This window comes from Harmonia axyridis, chromosome 6 (assembly GCF_914767665.1).
Source record: "Harmonia axyridis chromosome 6, icHarAxyr1.1, whole genome shotgun sequence".
In the NCBI taxonomy this organism is placed as follows: domain Eukaryota; kingdom Metazoa; phylum Arthropoda; class Insecta; order Coleoptera; family Coccinellidae; genus Harmonia; species Harmonia axyridis.
Genome location: NC_059506.1, coordinates 6745980 through 6767291, shown reverse-complemented (window position 1 = coordinate 6767291; position 21312 = coordinate 6745980). Strand labels below are relative to the sequence as shown.

At 40.0% G+C, this 21312-nt stretch overlaps 1 protein-coding gene and 1 long non-coding RNA gene across 3 annotated transcripts; both read right to left on the bottom strand.

The window, feature by feature from the left end:
* Positions 1-6199: 6199 nt before the first annotated feature.
* On the bottom strand, positions 6200-7782 carry LOC123682697. 2 transcript variants are annotated; one of them, XR_006747849.1, is made up of 2 exons: positions 7319-7782; positions 6200-7268 (listed from the first exon to the last, which is right to left on the bottom strand). It is a non-coding gene; the product is annotated as an uncharacterized LOC123682697 (long non-coding RNA). The 2 variants fall into 2 exon arrangements; XR_006747850.1 differs by having other exon boundaries at positions 6200-7216.
* Positions 7783-10912: 3130 nt separating this feature from the next.
* On the bottom strand, positions 10913-21262 carry LOC123682694. Its single transcript, XM_045621459.1, has 6 exons — positions 21148-21262; positions 20702-20821; positions 12136-12243; positions 11928-12051; positions 11790-11854; positions 10913-11231 (listed from the first exon to the last, which is right to left on the bottom strand). The coding sequence occupies exons 4-6, from the start codon at positions 11956-11958 to the stop codon at positions 10977-10979; spliced, it is 351 nt and encodes a 116-aa protein (XP_045477415.1). The 5' UTR covers positions 11959-12051; positions 12136-12243; positions 20702-20821; positions 21148-21262; the 3' UTR covers positions 10913-10976.
* Positions 21263-21312: the final 50 nt, after the last annotated feature.

Below are 21312 nucleotides of genomic sequence, written 5' to 3'. Positions count from 1 at the left end.
TCAAAAACCATAAACTCAAACCATACCATATACCAGACTCCAGAATTCTTGAACGTAATCAGTCACTAGGACTCTTCAAATCCAACCAGACTCTTACCAGGCACTAGGATTCCAAACAGTGATCCAGGCACTAGGATTCTCAATCCAACCAGGCACTAGGATTCTTCAATTCAACCCAGGCACTAGGACCCTAATAAAAGACAATAAGATATTGTTCACAAAATGAAACGGAATTTATACCTCTCAGTTGTTGTTCGAGGGAAAAGGATCTTCTTGATATTCTTCGTATAAGTTCAACAGTTATTCGAACTAATCGGCGGGAAGCGAATCCTAATAAAACAGAAATTTCAGACAACAGCTCAAGATATAGAAATGATATCATACCTCTCAGATCTTCAGAGTAAATTCAGTACAAGAGATGGGCCTTGTGGAAGAAAATTTCATAATCACGTATAAAACGTATTTCCCAGAAATATTCTCAATACCATAAACCATACAGGGAATTACCCAAATTGAAGAAATAATCGCCTCTAACAAGGATGATTCTAGATCATATATTCTTCAATCAGGCAAACTTTCTTTCCAAAAAAACTTCTCTCCAAAAATTATCTCAAATCGCCGATAACCTCCATTTTGACAATCCATAACCACAGAATCTACCAGTTGTCAAACGAAACTTCCCACACAGAAGAAAAGTAATACAAGATCCAGAAACTATAAAATATTTCCCCACAGTAATGATATTCGACCTCACTTATCCGGAAATAACTGTTCCATAATAAAATCAAATTTATATTAATACGGAACATTCCGAGTTGAATCAACAATCAACCTCTAGAGGGCGTGTAGTACCAACCGAAATATCAAATGGTGTAAATTGAACCGTTACAAATCCCCCCTTACTTTAAAAAAATTTTTACCAGAAGGGTCAAATTTTTTTTCTGCCAGTAACTTCAAAAAGCCAAATACGGTAAACCAAATAACGACAATACTTCAATGAATCCTAAAGAAACGACACCAGCAAAAACTGCAATACCGACAAAACCAAAACCAGAATTGTCACACTTGAATCAACTTCAAAAGTCCAATCTCAGCAAATTGAAACGGAGATGAATATTATAGCATGTTGCTATCGTGGTTCTGACGATACAAAAGATGTTAAGCATATGTCAGCCACCAGATGGGGGTAGTGACCACCCTAGTCAATTTATGCTCAAGGCAAGGGTTAACCATCCTTTAACCCAAGCAAAAACAAAAACAGCCAAAATTAGTCAGACAAGTGTTCATCCGTCAGTTGATCCGGTGGATGAGCTTTTAAGTCCTTTATATGCCAGACTCCCTGGTATTTACCGTCCTCACTCTGCAGTTCATAAGTCCAAGGGGATACCCGCGCGTAAACCAAGAAAGGTCCAACATACTTCGGTGCCAGCTTAGCTGTAAAATATTTAGCGGCGTCCGAAAGTACCTGATTTCTCCTCCATACTAACTGATTAACCGTGTATTGGACATCCCGACGTCGAAGGTTGTAAGTTCGACTATTGGCCTCGTACGCTCTCGCTAACTTAATCTTAACGTCACCATATATTCTCTCGAAAGCTTTTTCCCGGTCCTTAGTCAAAGCAGACCTGTCGAAATTAATCTGTTCAGGGCAGGTATTTTCACCCTTACACGAAACTTCCCTTCCAAAAACAATAAAACTTGGAGAGTAACCGGTGACTTCGTGCTTTGAGGAACGAATAGCTAACCCAACCTGGTTTAACTGTCTATCCCAACCTCTCTGATCTTCTGACAGGTAGGACCTTAACATGGTTTTTATAACCCTATTAATTCTTTCGACCGGATTAGCTTGAGGATGATATAGCGCGGTATACTGAACGTTAACATTATAAGATTCTAAAAATTTAACGAATTCTTTAGACCGGAACTGTACGCCATTATCGACAATGATGGAATTGGGACACCCAAAGACAGGAAAGACATGTGTATCCAGTATTTTTACAATGGCTGATGCGGTAGCCGTACGCAGTGGGAAAAGAAGTGGGAACTTGCTGAAACAATCCGCGACGACGAAAATATACTGGTTACCGGAGCGAGACCGAGGCAAAGGACCAACCAAATCCGCAGACAGAAGCTCGAATGGTCGAGAAATTGAGACCTGTTTGGAGAGCATGAGGCCAGAAGGCTTCTCCTGGCTCGGTTTGATGGCATGACAGGTTCTGCAGCAGCGAATAAACGAAGCCACGTCATATCGCATCTTTGGCCAGTAATACCGTTGTGCCAACTTACTATAAGTTTTGAAAACTCCCACATGAAGTAGAGATTCATGGACCTGCCTAATTAGAGATTTTCTTTGAGGACGAGGAACAACTTCTCTCCAGTAATCAGAATCGGAGGCTAGTTCGGGAATTCGAGGTGTTACATTTTTGAAAAGCTTACCCTGAATAATTTGCCAGGATGGGAACCGGTGAGGGGCATGAGTCACTTTTCCTAGAAGTTTTTCATACCACAAATCCGAGGAATGACTCTGAGGAGTATCAACAGTATCGATGATAGGTACCGCCCCAGACAAGGTATCAGGTACGATGTTATCTTTACCTTTACGGTGGACAATGGTATAGTCATACTGTTGAAGTCTGATAGCCCACCGGGCTAATCTACCAGAAGGTGAATTCAGTCGATCCAGCCAGAGCAAACTAGCGTGATCGGTGATAACAGAGAAATGTGACCCTTCAATATACGGTCGCAGCTTCTCTATCGCCCATAGAACGGCAAGGCATTCACGTTCCGTAGTGGTGTAATTGCGTTCTAACCGGGTTAAAGACCTGGAAAGATAGCATATCACCTTTTCTCCATCCTCTTGTTGCTGAGTTAATACAGCACCAATCCCATAACCGGAAGCATCACACTGAATGGTGAACGACCTCGAAAAATCCGGACAAGACAAAACAGGGGCACTAATCAAACATTCCTTCAACCTAATCAAAGCCTCATCACATTGGGAACTCCATATGAAGGATCGATTTTTCTTGAGTAGCTCCGTTAAGGGAGCAGTCAGATCCGCAAAGTTTGGTACGAATCTCCGGTACCATGAAGCCAAACCCAGTATACGTCGAACCTCCGAAACAGAAGTGGGGACTGGTATGTTCAAAATAGCCTGAACCTTCGCCGGATCCATTCTTAGACCTTTAGAGTCCACTATATAACCTAAATACAAGAGTTCCGGTCGACAAAAATGACACTTCTTCTTTGAAACAGTTAAGTTAGCCGCTTTGAGTCGTTTAAAGACTTCCTTTAATACCTCTACATGCTTCTCGAAGGTATCAGTAATTATTATTATGTCATCTAAATAGACAAACACATATGGTTCCAAATCCGGACCAAGAACTCTGTCAACCAAACGCTGGAAGGTAGCCGGACTATTAGACAGTCCCATAGGCAGACGGAGGAATTGAAACAGACCTCTATTGGGTACTGTGAACGCAGTTAAAGGTCGAGAGGATGCTTCTAAGGGCACTTGAAAATAAGCCGACTTAATGTCCATAGAGGACAAGAACTTGGCGTTGCGGAGCCGATCCAAGGTAGAATTTATATAGGGGAGAGGATACGCATCTTTTTCTGTGACGGCATTCAATTTCCTGTAATCAACGCAGAATCGGTACGAGCCATCCTTCTTTTTAACAAGAAGAATCGGGGATGACCAGGGGCTGGTCGAAGGTTCGACAATGCCCTGCTCCAGTAAGTTGTCTAACTCTGCATCAATATGACCCTGCATTACCGGACTCACAGGATAATACCTCTGCTTAATGGGACGACACGAGGTTTTGATCTCATGTTCCACCAGTTTAGTACATCCTAACTCGTCACCCATGTTTTGAAAAGCCTCCTGCACAACCTCATTCAGTATCCTAGATTGCTCAGGGGTAAGGTGTTCCTCTGATGCAATCGCATCCACAGATACATCGGCATCTCGTTGAAATACCCATTTCCCACAACGAAGATCCGGTACGACACCAAACTTCCTCCAAAAATCAATGCCTAGGATTAAAGAGTGCGGCAACTCAGGAACTACTAAGGCTGAAATCATCTTAACTTTATTTTCAAGCTTAATCGGTAAATCCACCGAACCGATACTCGAACAACTTTGTCCATTAGCGACTCTACAAGAAACAACATTATCGACATTAATACTAAGATTCAATTTCTTCAACATTGTCCATCCAGGACCTCCAATAATCGTGCATGAAGCACCTGAATCTAAAAGACCTAACAACTTAACATCAAAAACAGAAACACACAAATATGGACGTTCATCATTTTGTGCATGCGCCAACACATAATCCAACAGAGCTTTTTGGTGCAAAGGTAAACGATCACGGGCAGAGAAACGAGGGAAGGCACACATACTGCCATTAGAGGTCTTCCCCCTCAGTTTTCCGACGGCTTACACTTAGGACAGGTCCGAACAGTGGAACCTGGACGACCACACTTGAAACAGTACTTATTTTTGGTCATCTTACAATCCCTAGCAGCATGACCGGGTTGCTTACAATTCCAGCAAATCAATACTGCATTTACCTCAGCCGAAGAGGTACTTACATCAGCAGAAGCGGCACCTACATCAACAGAAGAGGCAGATGGTTGTTCTGCATATACGTATGCTAGATCAGGTTCCATCAGAGAGCTCCTATTTCGGGGAGGAGGTACAAAGGATTCGATGGATTCTTTGCGAGCCTCGAGTTGTCTTCCGATATCCAACAGTTGCGAAATCGAGGTGATGTTAGTCAAACCTAACTGACTCTGGTAAAAGGGTGAGATATTACGAAGAAGGATTCTCAGTCGAGCATCCTCATTGACGGGTACAGTAAGACGTTTGAACATAGTGTCCATCATTGCCAGATACAAACCAATGCTTTCATCAGGGCCCTGTGTTCGGCGTTTAATCTCATCGAAAAGTTTCTCGTTATAATTAGGAGGGAGAAACTGTTTTCTCAGTTCATCAACCAGCTGAGACCACGTTGACAAGGTGGACCGGACAGATCGGAACCAGATAAGAGCCTTACCCACAAATAGATCGCTGGCAGACAAAAACAACTGCTCCTCTGTAACGTTACGGGAAATAGACAATTCCTCAACATTTTCAAGGAAAGAACTCAGGGAACATTTAGAATTATCTCCACTAAATTTGATAATGTTCCATTTTGCTACTGATACTGAAGGTACCTTACATTGAGGAGATGAAGCTGTATTAGTGGTCCGGTGAACTATATCACTAACTGTGGCGTCATCCGACTCAGATTCCGACGATGAATCAGATATACCAGCTTTATCCATCAGCATGCTTAACTCCAGAGGTGACTGAGTTTGCATCGACAATCTCCTATATTTCCTTGCTCGCGACCCCAGTTCCGCCTGTAATCCAACTATTTTCGCTAAATAACCTGACCGGAGAACCTGTTCTTCTTCTGAGAGCGCTTGAGATCTTTCCGCCCGCTTAAACAAATGTACCAAGCGTGTGGACGTCTTCAGAAAAGATGGACTCTTTTCATCACCCGAAAAGTCTAATAATTCTCCTTGAAACAACGAAATCGAGTTTTCTATTACCTTTGAGTCATCTTCGAACCGATATGGATATGGTGGATACTTGGTTTTAATTCCCGATTTTTCTAACCTCAAATAACCTCTAAGACTCTTTCTCATCTCAACAACCGTATGCACGTCACCTACACCTCTAATAGCCAATTCATAACCTAATTCATCTTTGTCGAGACGATTCACGTCCATTCGACCCTCCATACTTAACAAAATACCGAAAGCCCAATCTTACCTAACCTCAAATATACAAAATATTGGCCGCGCCAATAAATACAACGGAAATCGACACTACAGAAAGAATTTATAACAAGGTAGCTTTGAAAACTAACGGAATACGAAAAATATCAATAATAACGACAAGACCGATCAACCACTGCAAGTCAGATAGAATAGACTCTTGGGCCCCACGTTGGGCGCCAATTTGTGACGTGTCGACCTTGAGTAAGCCGGTCACAAGGCTAAATTCGGCTCGCGACTACACTCAGTGAAGATGGGAGTGAGTTCTTCAAAATTAGATGGAAGGTAATAATGGGCGCCAGGTAGAGATATGCCTGTCTTAAGAATAACTTGCGTACTCCTCTACCAGAGTAGCAGTAAAACAAATCACTCAAGTCAAACGTTTAATAAAATTAAAATTTATGCAGTGGTTGATAATAAAAAAAATAAAAAAAAAGGAATTCTCAAAGTTACCAAGAGCCAGAAGGGCTTCCCAAAAACTTTACCTAATACTAACAAATACCAGAAGGGCTTCCTATAACCTATAATACCTAACCTAATCCTGACAACAGAATCCTTAATTAGCCTACACTTGGCTAAGGCTTAACCTAAAACTTCAGTACCTCAGTACCAAAACTAAACGTAAACGGAGTTCAACAAACTCCAAATATACCAGATACTAAACCAGAAAAATAACCAAGTAAACAAGAAGATTGACCTAAACCACAAATCCAGAAGGAATATACAAATACAGTGGTTGTAATAACTGGCTGGTATAAAATAGCAGGTTGAATAAAGTGATAATAAATCCCAGTCACAAATCCTGAAGGGATACACAAGTATTATAGTTGTTAAAATAAATGGCCAGTTAGTGAAGTGCACCTCACCGCAAACTGTTTACAATTTCGACAGTAAATAATGAGCATGAAACAACTTTTATTCAATATATTTCAAATATAACTGTCAATGGACAGAAAATTAATAATATAACCGTTAACTCCTATTCCAATGACTGATTTACCATCAGTACACTAAATCGTTACTTCTAAAACTAAATCTCAATACAATACCCAGTGCAAGCACCGGTTACCTTATACAAAATCAATATTGAAGGTTGACTTGACAGCAAATCTAACGGTGAGATCTCTATACGTAGAATATACCATCTACTCGAGGTACACCATATGCCAGCAATATACTATGTACTCGAACTGTACCATCTATCAGAAAATACCATCCACCAGAACTGCACCAGAAATTTACCAGAGAATCAAAAACCATAAACTCAAACCATACCATATACCAGACTCCAGAATTCTTGAACGTAATCAGTCACTAGGACTCTTCAAATCCAACCAGACTCTTACCAGGCACTAGGATTCCAAACAGTGATCCAGGCACTAGGATTCTCAATCCAACCAGGCACTAGGATTCTTCAATTCAACCCAGGCACTAGGACCCTAATAAAAGACAATAAGATATTGTTCACAAAATGAAACGGAATTTATACCTCTCAGTTGTTGTTCGAGGGAAAAGGATCTTCTTGATATTCTTCGTATAAGTTCAACAGTTATTCGAACTAATCGGCGGGAAGCGAATCCTAATAAAACAGAAATTTCAGACAACAGCTCAAGATATAGAAATGATATCATACCTCTCAGATCTTCAGAGTAAATTCAGTACAAGAGATGGGCCTTGTGGAAGAAAATTTCATAATCACGTATAAAACGTATTTCCCAGAAATATTCTCAATACCATAAACCATACAGGGAATTACCCAAATTGAAGAAATAATCGCCTCTAACAAGGATGATTCTAGATCATATATTCTTCAATCAGGCAAACTTTCTTTCCAAAAAAACTTCTCTCCAAAAATTATCTCAAATCGCCGATAACCTCCATTTTGACAATCCATAACCACAGAATCTACCAGTTGTCAAACGAAACTTCCCACACAGAAGAAAAGTAATACAAGATCCAGAAACTATAAAATATTTCCCCACAGTAATGATATTCGACCTCACTTATCCGGAAATAACTGTTCCATAATAAAATCAAATTTATATTAATACGGAACATTCCGAGTTGAATCAACAATCAACCTCTAGAGGGCGTAGTACCAACCGAAATATCAAATGGTGTAAATTGAACCGTTACAAATATTTGGGCCTCCTGTATGCTCTGACTCATCGAACACCAAGCGCCTTCATCTCAATGTTGGCTTCACGGAGGATTTGGGCCTCCTGTATGGTCTGACTCATCGAACACCAACGGCCTCCATCTCAATGTTGGCTTCACGGAGGATTTGGGCCTCCTGTATGGTCTGACTCATCGAACACCAAACGCCTCCATCTCAATGTTGGCTTCACGGAGGATTTGGGCCTCCTGTATGGTCTGACTCATCGAACACCAACGGCCTCCATCTCAATATTGGCTTCACGGAGGATTTGGGCCTCCTGTATGGTCTGACTCATCGAACACCAACAGCCTCCATCTCAATGTTGGCTTCACGGAGGATTTGGGCCTCCTGTATGGTCTGACTCATCGAACACCAACGGCCTCCATCTCAATATTGGCTTCACGGAGGATTTGGGCCTCCCGTATGGTCTGACTCATCGAACACCAACGGCCTCTATCTCAATGTTGGCTTCACGGAAGATTTGGGCCTCCTGTATGGTCTGACTCATCGAACACCAAGCGCCTCCATCTCAATGTTGGCTTCACGGAGGTTTTGGGCCTCCTGTATGGTCTGACTCATCGAACACCAACGGCCTCCATCTCAATGTTGGCTTCACGGAGGATTTGGGCCTCCTGTATGGTCTGACTCATCGAACACCAAACGCCTCCATCTCAATGTTGGCTTCACGGAGGATTTGGGCCTCCTGTATGGTCTGACTCATCGAACACCAACGGCCTCCATCTCAATGTTGGCTTCACGGAGGATTTGGGCCTCCTGTATGGTCTGACTCATCGAACACCAACGGCCTCCATCTCAATGTTGGCTTCACGGAGGAGTTGGGCCTCCTGTATGGTCTGACTCATCGAACACCAACGGCCTCCATCTCAATGTTGGCTTCACGGAGGATTTGGGCCTCCTGTATGGTCTGACTCATCGAACACCAACGGCCTCCATCTCAATGTTGGCTTCACGGAGGATTTGGGCCTTCTGCATGGTCTGACTCATCGAACACCAACGGCCTCCATCTCAATGTTGGCTTCACGGAGGATTTGGGCCTCCTGTATGGTCTGACTCATCGAACACCAAACGCCTCCATCTCAATGTTGGCTTCACGCAGGATTTGGGCCTCCTGTATGGTCCGACTCATCGAACACCAACGGCCTCCATCTCAATGTTGGCTTCACGGAGGATTTGGGCCTCCTGTATGGTCTGACTCATCGAACACCAACGGCCTCCATCTCAATGTTGGCTTCACGGAGGAGTTGGGCCTCCTGTATGGTCTGACTCATCGAACACCAACGGCCTCCATCTCAATGTTGGCTTCACGGAGGATTTGGGCCTCCTGTATGGTCTGACTCATCGAACACCAACGGCCTCCATCTCAATGTTGGCTTCACGGAGGATTTGGGCCTCCTGTATGGTCTGACTCATCGAACACCAACGGCCTCCATCTCAAGTTTGGCTTCACGGAGGATTTGGGCCTCCTGTATGGTCTGACTTATCGAACACCAAACGCCTCCATCTCAATGTTGGCTTCACGGAGGATTTGGGCCTCCTGTATGGTCTGACTCATCGAACACCAACGGCCTCCATCTCAATGTTGGCTTCACGGAGGATTTGGGCCTCCTGCATGGTCTGACTCATCGAACACCAACGGCCTCCATCTCAATGTTGGCTTCACGGAGGATTTGGGCCTCCTGTATGGTCTGACTCATCGAACACCAAACGCCTCCATCTCAATGTTGGCTTCACGGAGGATTTGGGCCTCCTGTATGGTCTGACTCATCGAACACCAACGGCCTCCATCTCAATGTTGGCTTCACGGAGGATTTGGGCCTCCTGTATGGTCTGACTCATCGAACACCAACGGCCCCCATCTCAATGTTGGCTTCACGGAGGAGTTGGGCCTCCTGTATGGTCTGACTCATCGAACACCAACGGCCTCCATCTCAATGTTGGCTTCACGGAGGATTTGGGCCTCCTGTATGGTCTGACTCATCGAACACCAACGGCCTCCATCTCAATGTTGGCTTCACGGAGGATTTGGGCCTCCTGCATGGTCTGACTCATCGAACACCAACGGCCTCCATCTCAATGTTGGCTTCACGGAGGATTTGGGCCTCCTGTATGGTCTGACTCATCGAACACCAAACGCCTCCATCTCAATGTTGGCTTCACGGAGGATTTGGGCCTCCTGTATGGTCTGACTCATCGAACACCAACGGCCTCCATCTCAATGTTGGCTTCACGGAGGATTTGGGCCTCCTGTATGGTCTGACTCATCGAACACCAACGGCCCCCATCTCAATGTTGGCTTCACGGAGGAGTTGGGCCTCCTGTATGGTCTGACTCATCGAACACCAACGGCCTCCATCTCAATGTTGGCTTCACGGAGGATTTGGGCCTCCTGTATGGTCTGACTCATCGAACACCAACGGCCTCCATCTCAATGTTGGCTTCACGGAGGATTTGGGCCTCCTGTATGGTCTGACTCATCGAACACCAACGGCCTCCATCTCAATGTTGGCTTCACGGAGGATTTGGGCCTCCTGTATGGTCTGACTCATCGAACACCAAACGCCTCCATCTCAATGTTGGCTTCACGGAGGATTTGGGCCTCCTGTATGGTCTGACTCATCGAACACCAAACGCCTCCATCTCAATGTTGGCTTCACGGAGGATTTGCGCCTCCTGTATGGTCTGACTCATCGAACACCAACGGCCTCCATCTCAATGTTAGCTTCACGGAGGATTTGGGCCTCCTGTAGGGTCTGACTCATCGAACACCAAGCGCCTCCATCTCAATGTTGGCTTCACGGAGGATTTGGGCCTCCTGTATGGTCTGACTCATCGAACACCAACGGCCTCCATCTCAATGTTGGCTTCACGGAGGATTTGGGCCTCCTGTATGGTCTGACTCATCGAACACCAACGGCCTATATCTCAATGTTGGCTTCACGGAGGATTTGGGCCTCCTGTATGGTCCGACTCATCGAACCCCAACGGCCTTCATCTCAATATTGGCTTCACGGAGGATTTGGGCCTCCTGTATGGTCTGACTCATCGAACACCAACGGCCTCCATCTGCACTCAGAAACCCTTCTAAATTTAAAACAAAGGAACCATTTTCGTCAATATCAACAGAACTCTGTGGCAGTTTTCTCAAGATAGTTGTTCTGGGCGTCCTCATCTGCCCCGGTGTATATTGGGACCAGTCTCCATTTAAGTTACTGCCACCCTGCACCTGCAAATAAAAATAATCACATTCAGTGCTTAGCATTATTCAAATAAGTTATTCATTATTAATTCTACAGGAAATTTCTTATTGATGAAAATTTCCATAAAATATGGATCATGAAATCTATAAAAATGTAGAATTGGTGCAAATACCCCATTTTTGAGGAAAAAAACACTTCGGAATATTGTTAAGAATTCAGTTATTGACTTATATATCCCTATTTCAAATCAGGAACATAGTTTCTTCAAGCAGCTTGCGGTAGGTGTTGACAGTAGAAATTATCATGTAATACCAAGCAATACTATACCTATATATCCTTTTCCCAAACTCCTCCGCCACCGTAACATATATTTTATTCCTGATAATACTATTCATTATATTATATCAAATTGACATGCCATATATTCAAGAGAGCAAGTCTCATAGAGGGGGCATAATGCTTTTTTCTTATGTGACGATTCCTACCAGTCAACACCTACCACAAGCCGCATAAATGAACTTTGTTCCAAAAACAATATTCCTCATTTAATTATCATTTCATTGCAAGAATAAAATTTTACTCACATTCACCTGAGTATCTCCCAAAACCTCTATTTCTGGAATACAATTGTCTTCATTTTGGCTCATAGCTGAAAACACCAATAAAGTTATGTTTACAAAAGTATATTATTTGACACTATAAGTAAGGTTGCTTTGGCCTACTTACTATTGCCAAGTACACTATCTGTGTCATATGGATTGATCAGCCCTACTGCAGTGGGACGAATCAGGTCTATGACCCGAAATATAATGGGATCCACAGCCACATATTTCTTCAAACCTCCACCTGAAATCAAATAACACAACATTGCAATAAACACATGAAAAAATCATCACACTGTGTTATGCACAGAAAAATATATTTTCTCACCTCTCTTAATTCTCGCTTGCCTCTCGTCAGCTGCAAAATTTCTCCCTTCTGCTTTCAAATTTTTCCAGCAATTTTTTAGAACAGCAGTAGATCGTGGACAGGAAGCTCCTGAAGTATACTCTTTAGTAATTTGTGTCTCCCAACAGTACTTTTTGGAATTTACTGTTTGATTGTTTTGTACAATATCAACCAATATATATTTGTCCTCTATCGTAAATATAGGGCCCCTCTTTCTTTTTTGCTAAAGAAGTTGAGTTTCTATGGAATAAGGGGAGTTGCTATGAAGTTGATGACCAGCTACCTAGAAAAAAGGTACCAACAAGTACAAATAGGTGAAGAATACTCTAACTGGGAACTGGTTGAAAGTGGAGTTCCACAGGGATCAATCTTGGGACCAATTCTTTTTCTGGTATACGTTAATGATCTGCCCGCGAATATAGAACAGGTGGATGTGGTTATGTTTGTGGATGACACCAGCTTCCTCCATTCGGCCCTCAACCAACAGGAACTAGATGATAGCAGAAGAAAGACATTGGCGGATGCTCAACAATGGTTTAATGCTAATAGAATGAGGATGAACTCGGAAAAGACACAATCATTGTGCTTCACACCTAGAGACTCTGAGACAAACTGCCTCAAATTCCTTGGAATTCAAATCCAGTCAGATCTAAAGTTCTCATACCATATAAATGAACTTGTTAAGAGTCTTTCTAGAGCAATCTTCGTCATAAGAAGGTGGCTTATTTTGGCTTTTTTCACTCGGCTATTTCGTACGGAGTACTTGCTTGGGGAAACATGCCAGGAAGGGAGCGCATATTCGTCAAGCAAAAAATGGCTTTACGAATAATATGCAATGCAGATAAAACATCGAGCTGTAGACATTTATTCAGGCAGGAAAACATCCTTACTTTGACATCCTTATTTATACTCGCCTGTGTCGCCTATATCCATGACCATAAACATAGTTTACAGCTCAATAACTTCAACCATGAGTACAACACCAGGAATGCAAGTAAGCTCATCATCACCCACCACAGACTGGCCACGACCCAACTAAGTATAAACCACCAAGCGGTAAAAATATATAACAGCCTGCCGGAAAGATATAAGGAACTGAGCAACAAAAAATTACGGAATGTACTCAAGACAGAACTGGTGCGGAAAGCCTACTACAGATTGGAAGAGTACTTCACAGATCCTATAAAGTGAAAAAATGTATGTTACTCGTGTAAAAATGTCCATTGTTTTATATTACCTTTACAAGTAACGTTATTTGACTGCTTTATATAATTTTAATAATATTTATGTATATTCATATGCCTGTAATTTGTGTATATTCATATGCCTGTATATACCATTGTATTTATGACTCCCCATGTAATTTTGATGGGTTAAAATGGTAGGATCTTTGTGAATTTTCATTGATTACTATACAAATAAACAATAAACTTCTGCAAGTTTCCGACATTTCGAAGCACATCACTCGACATTTTCGGCAAAAATTAACTTTGTTTTTTGTTTACAAGATGACAAATGTTTTGAAATGTTATGAGTTATGAATGAATGACACCTGATAATTGACTGACGATAATAGCGCCAATGGTGGTCATTACTGCTAATACGACACAGAACACTTTATAACTTTTTGTTCACAATGTTGCCAAATGGTTTGACTATTTAATCGCAATCATCTTCGGACGGGTTGATGCATGGATTTTATAACTTTTGGAAACAACCGATAGCCTACTACTTCACTAAAGATCAGGTAAAGACAACTCATCTCAAAATCTCAATTGAAGAAGTCATTGTTGCTCTGCAAGAAATCGGTGTTCGGGTCATTGGTACACTATCACTACCAACGCAGCTGCCATTAAACACTCGATTAAACAGTTGATAAACGAATGCCATACTGATCAACTAGAACCTCAGGACCAGGACTTCATTGTGAATGATCAAAAATTTGTTGCCTTACATGATCCTCCATATTAATTGAAAAATACACGTCTTATAAAATTCAATTTGGAGATAACAAAATTGCTTAATCATATTATTATTCAATGTTTTTATCATGAGAGTAGTAACATATTTAAAACGATGTACAAAACTGATTAAGAACATTTGACTGTACAACAGATTCTGTAGAGAATCTCTTCAGTGTAATCCGACAGCATGGCAGTGCGCATATAAATCCCACCCCATACCAATTTATATCTGCACTAAGACCTGCATTTTGAATTGCCTTGTTACATCAAGGAGCCAAGGAAAAACTTGTGAAGACGGTGGCATAGACATTCTTGATGATTTGAAAAACTTGAATTATTTTTACTGTAAATATCCTATGCGTAAACTCTATTCTCGTGTTCGAAGTAGAATAATGTAGGAATATCTTGCATCTCTCGAACTTATTTTATTTCAAATCAAATCAAATATCAAATATATTTTCATTAATTTACATAACTGGAACCCCAACAGGATAAACCCAATATAAGGGATTCACTACAAATAAACGTACATAAAATCAACAATATCGTGAAACATGGTAATATAAATATGAAATGAAGATCTATACTAGCACTTAATAAAAAAAAAAAATTAACTACCCCATTTTAACATCTTGACAAATACAGTATCTGTTGCATTTTCCCTATATTTGAACCAATAAAATGATGTTATAAATTGTCTTACCAATATAAACTGCTCTCTTGTTTCCACACAGCACCGCACTGTATAAGGATGTAAGGGAACAGGGTATAAGGATTGAAATGGAACAAAATGGGACTTATACAATGCAAACTGACCTTCTAATGAACTGTAATCCTAATATATTCAAATGTCCGTGAATTGAACCGAAACCGTTATATTAAACACCGAAAAACTTTATATTACCAAACCTTAACTTTTCTTTCCGACCGCCGATACATCCTACCTCTTATCTGACAATACATACGTCTCGACTTTCCCAGAATCCGCGACGTTGCCAAAACTAAACATCATAATAATCAAAAAGGGCTAAAACATACCCCCCGCCCTGAAAACTCAATTTCAGACACTTTGAAATCAAATACCTTTCATTAATGAACTTGTCAAAATCATCCCCTCTTAGAAAAAAATTCACCAAAAAAGAAACAAAAATTAACCTACCAAAAAAAAATATATATAGTAGTCAACTCTTCTGACTACTGGGTCGGTAAAGGACATACCTTTACTACAGGTCGTGTATAGGTACCTTTACTCGTTTTCACCGTTACATTACGAACTATACCATCTTTTCCGGGATGGACCGCTGTGACCAACGCCAATGGCCAATGCAGTGGTGGCGAATTTTCACACTTTAATATGGCTACCGTGCCAACTTCAATATTTGAACATTTCAAATGCCATTTCTCCCGCGTTTGTAAGGTCGTTAGATACTCTAATTTCCAGCGCTTCCAGAAATCCTGAACCATCCGGTCAATCAGTTGAAAACGATCAAGCCTATTCAACTTGATATCCGACAAATCATGCGATGGAATATATTTCAATGGTGACATTGTCAAAAAATGTGAAGGTGTTAATGCTTCCGGTGCACTTGAATCTGATGACAAACGACAAAGAGGGCGTGAATTTAATAAAGCTTCAACCTGCGTAAGAAGAGTGCTGAACTCTTCAAAAGTTAGTATCTGATTACCTATTACTTTATAGATCAGATTCTTAGCCGATTTAACGTTGCTCTCCCACAAACCGCCCATGTGGGGTGCCCCGGCCGTATTAAATTTCCACTCAATACCATTCAAAGCTAATTCACTTTGAAAAGAAGTTATAAACTGATCCGAATTAATAAATTCATTAATTTCACGAAGAACTTTTTTAGCACCCACAAAGTTAGTGCCCCTATCTGAATACAGAACATTACAAGTACCCCGTCGAGATAAAAACCGTTTAAACGCTTGCAAAAAATGATCCGTAGATAAGGAACTGACGAGTTCCAAATGAACTGCTTTTACGCTCATACATATAAACAAACAAACATATCCCTTATATACTTGAGTTTTCCTATTCTTACCGAGTGATATTTCGAACGGTCCAAAGTAATCTACCCCCGTTTGAGAAAACACTTTAGTTGGACTCACTCTTGAAGCAGGCAAATTCGCCATCAGAGGATAATTATTTCTGGGCTTTAACCTAAAACAACGATAACAGGAATGTATCTGGTGTCGTATAACATTACGACCACTCACTATCCAATATTTTTGTCTTAACAACGCTTCCAAAAGAAATGAACCAGTATGAAAATTTATTTTATGATAGTATTGAATCAATTTTACTGTAAAAGGATCTTTGCTTGGAACTAGAATAGGGTGTTGGCTACTAAACTTAAGCGAAGAATTTTCTAATCGTCCCCCCACCCTGAGTACTCCATCTTGGATGAAAGGAGTCAATTTGCGTAATTTTCCATAGATCTCTTTTTCTGAATTCAATAACCTTATTTCCGATTCGAATGCTTTATTCTGAACAATTTTTATCAATACGATCTCCGCTTTTTTCAAATCATCTGCTATAATAAATTTTCTCTTGGGAGGCTTCTTCAAAAATCTAAGTAACCAAACCGTAATCCGCAAAATAGAAATCCAAGACGAAACTCTAGAAAACATTGTATAAAACGATCCATTCGCTACATTCCGAACAGACACATAACACCCAGTTTTTATCTCCGATCCAAATGTTACCGAATTTACAAGTTGTTGATCATTAGGAATTAACTTCAATAGATCGAAAGAGTTAGAAGACCACTTAACTAACTCGAATTTTCCTTCTGCGAATAATGACACTGATTGTGAATACAAATTAAATGCTTCCCCTTCCGAAGGAATGCTGCAAACCAAATCATCTATGTAAACATCTGTTGAAACTATTTTCGTTGCTAAAGGATAACTACATCCATCTTCTTTTATCAATTGCTTTATAGTACGAAGTGCCAAATATGGACTTGATTTTACCCCAAATGCTAAACGATTGAACTCAAATACCCGAACCGGATCATCAGGACTGAAACGCCAAAGCAATCTTTGAAACCTCCATTGATAATCAACTAATTTTATTTGATGATACATTCGTCGAATATCCGCTATTCGAAACAACCTAAAATTCAGCAATAAAGAAAATAGATCTGTTTGTAGTTTTGGACTACCATGTAAAATGTCGTTCAACGAAACATCATTATCGGATGATGTACTAGCATCTAAAACCACACGAATTGGTGTACTCGAACTACCTTGTTTAACAATAGCATGATGAGGAATGTAATACGCAGGTTCTGAATCTTTTAAATATTCATCCTCAACCAAATGCATATATCCTAACTGAATTGCTTCTTTCATTATCTCATTATAACTCAAACGAAACTCCGGAAATTTCGCCAACCTTCTTTCTAATGAATATAGCCGAATCAACGCCGTTGTCTTAGAATTACCCAAAGTATTCGGAGAATTCTTAAAAGGAAGCGCTACCGTGAAACGTCCCTCATAATCTCTACTGAAAGTTGTAGAAAATAAATTTTCGCATATTTCTTCTGCTGGGTCCGGCAAAATATTCTTTGGAACTTGTTCCATCTCCCAAAATTTATTAACCAAGTCATTTAACCGACACTCCTCCTCTAAACTGAAGAATACACCGAACTCCCCCTTTGACTCTAACTTACGAACCTTTCCCATAATCATATGACCAAATACCGTTTGTACCGCCACTGGAGATCCCGATGCTGAGGGTACCGAATTACCCACAATAATCGCGAAAAGATCCGCCCCCATAATGCCATCAACTTCAGCCGGTTCGTCAAATTTTTCATCTGCCAATTGTATATTTCCAAAATTCTTTAAAACACCGCGATCAATTTTGGCTATTGGAAGTTTATCCGTAATTTTATCTACTAAAAATGCCTCAATAGAATATTTCTTAGTAAAATCATACCTAGACGAAACAATAATACTTGTAAAACCTTTAATTGAATTTGAACTGAATCCAACCCCATGAATTGACGTTGAACATTGTGAAAACTTCAATCCTAATTTCTTACAACACCTATAAGTAAGTAAGTTAACTTGACTGCCACTATCTACTAAAAACCTAGCTTTCTTCAAACTACCCGAACCGTTCAAAACATTTACCACAACCGTCGACAATAAAACCGTATGAGTATCCCGATCACCCATAGCAGTAGCACAAAAATTGTTATTTGTTGAAACCAACGTATTTGTATTCGAATCCGATTTCGAATTTGGATATTTTTCCAGTTCACCCCGTATACGTCCTAAATGTAATAGGAAGTGGTGTTTTCTGGAACACTCTGAACATAATTTCTCTGAAGGACAGTCTCTTACCCCGTGATTTTGCGATAAGCAATTGTAGCACCATTTGTTATCCCGTACTATAGCATATCGTTTAGATGGCGACAATTGTTTAAATTTATCACATCTACTCAACGAATGATTTTTCCGATTACAAAAAATACATATATTCGACCGATCCATTCCTACACAAGAATTATTTTGATGTACAAAAAAGGATTTCGAATTACGAGTTTTATAGCTATCACCTCTACTAATGGTTGATTGCTGATTTAGAGCCAAAATTTTCGATTGTTCCTTCACAAACTTAATCAAATTTTCATAGGTAGGTATTCCATTACCCCTAATAGTCATTTCAAACGATCTCACCGTATCAGAATCAAGCTTAGAAAGGGCCTGATGCATTAAAATGAAGTCCGACATATCATCTGATTTAAGCTTTTTCAAAGCCTGTACCGCACAATCAAATTTTTCCAAAAATATATTGAGACCCTTAGATGACTCACCCTGTATCGATTTGAACTCTAAAATTTGGCGTAGATAATTAGTTGCAAGAGCGCGCTTATCCTGATATTTTTCCACAAGCGAATTCCAAATGATTTCATAATTTTCTCCAGTAGGAGCTAATGAAGAACAAATAGTCAACGCAGATCCTTTCAAACGACCTACTAAATAATTCACTTTATCAGTATCCGTAAGTAACTTATTTTCATGTATCAAACTCTTGAATATTGAATAAAAGGTTTCCCATTCCCTAATATTTCCCGAAAATTCCGGCAATTCAATCTTCGGTAGTGTAGGAAGATTACGTATCAAACTTCCCTGAGGTTCAACATTAACCGAAGAAACATCTTTCTGAATTTGTTCTCGTTCCAATTTAGCCGCTGAAAATTGAATATGACAACACATTTCATCAATGGTTCTAAATATATTGAAGTCTGGTTCGAACTCATCATTAATTTCAAAACTGAGCTCTGTTATATTATCTATTATTTTCAGTAGGTCATTCTTTGTTGAATTAATTGAACTGGCCATTGTTAAAAATTTAGTTTTAGCTACTTCACTTGTTAATGATTTTGACAAATCCAATAAATTCTGCAGTATCGAAAATAAAGATTCTTTCTTAGCAATAAGCATCTTAATTTTCCGTTCAGTTGACGTTCCACCCATTGTTGAAAGTCAAGTGCGCAGAATACTCGAAAACTAACCCCGCGAGTTTAAACTGTGAATTGAATACTTTTGTGTACGCTTGGCAACAAGGCTTACTCTGGGACTCGAATCGTATTTGATAACCGCTGAAAAAATACAAAAACTACCGCACGTTTTTACTTCGCTCAATACCGTATAAACGAACAAAATAAACTGAATTAATATTTCCAAATACAATTAGGAATGAAATGAAAATGAGTTCCGAAACTCTGTATACCGATTGAAACTAAAATAAATGTAACCGAAACTTGAATTAAAGTTCAAAAAACCCGTGCTCGAAGAACCAAAAAATGTTGCATTTTCCCTATATTTGAACCAATAAAATGATGTTATAAATTGTCTTACCAATATAAACTGCTCTCTTGTTTCCACACAGCACCGCACTGTATAAGGATGTAAGGGAACAGGGTATAAGGATTGAAATGGAACAAAATGGGACTTATACAATGCAAACTGACCTTCTAATGAACTGTAATCCTAATATATTCAAATGTCCGTGAATTGAACCGAAACCGTTATATTAAACACCGAAAAACTTTATATTACCAAACCTTAACTTTTCTTTCCGACCGCCGATACATCCTACCTCTTATCTGACAATACATACGTCTCGACTTTCCCAGAATCCGCGACGTTGCCAAAACTAAACATCATAATAATCAAAAAGGGCTAAAACAGTATCACTCTCCGCTTGAATTCGGACAAGGATAAATTAAACAAATCAATTTCGCTAACTTTCTTGGATTCTTTGGATTTTTAGATATATTATTTTCGATATGTGCAATATAATCAGAGTAATCTCTTTCAATCAGTTTCTTACATTGTTTACAAAGAACAGTCATCGGTTCTACGGAACTTTTTATGAGCTTTCTTTCTTTTCGTTAACTTAATTGATTCAAAGGAAAACCAACAGGGAAAACCCTCGGGTCTGATAGATCTCTTCGGGACATATTTCTCTATCATGTCGATGTCGATTACTATCACTGATATTAATTTTGTTTTTATATGAATCATATATCATTTTATTTCCTTACCTTTGTTACAAGTGAAGGCGAACTGTATGGCATTTCCTCCATTACACAAAACCCATCAATTATGACATCAGTCTGCAGTTTTTCTGGCGATAAACTCCGGAGTGACGGAATACCAACTCTCTGTAAAAAAAGTGCGATCAGAGAATGCCAATATAACTTATATTCAAAGTATAAAAAGAAAATTATCTATAACTTCCCGTCGTCAAGCTTGATTCCTTCGTCGAATCGATTGAAGAGAGAAAATCTTTGCATCCAATATTTTCTTAAACCTGATTTTTTTTTATTTCAATAGGAATTTTGTATGAATGTCTTCTCTTGATGTTGACCGTTGGGTTTATTTCTTCTCTTGGTATTCGATATGAATTTCGTCTCTCTATCATTGTATCATTCAATGTTCCAGGACTGTGAAGTTCCGGAATGAATCATATATCATTTTACTTCCTTACCTTTGTTACAAGTGAAGGCGAACTGTATGGCATTTCCTCCATCTCCACAAAACCCAACAATTATGACATCAGTTTTCAACCTCTCTGCAGTTTTTCTGGCATCTCCGGAGTGACGGAATACCAACTCTCTGTAAAAAAAAGTGAGATCATAGAATGCCAATATAA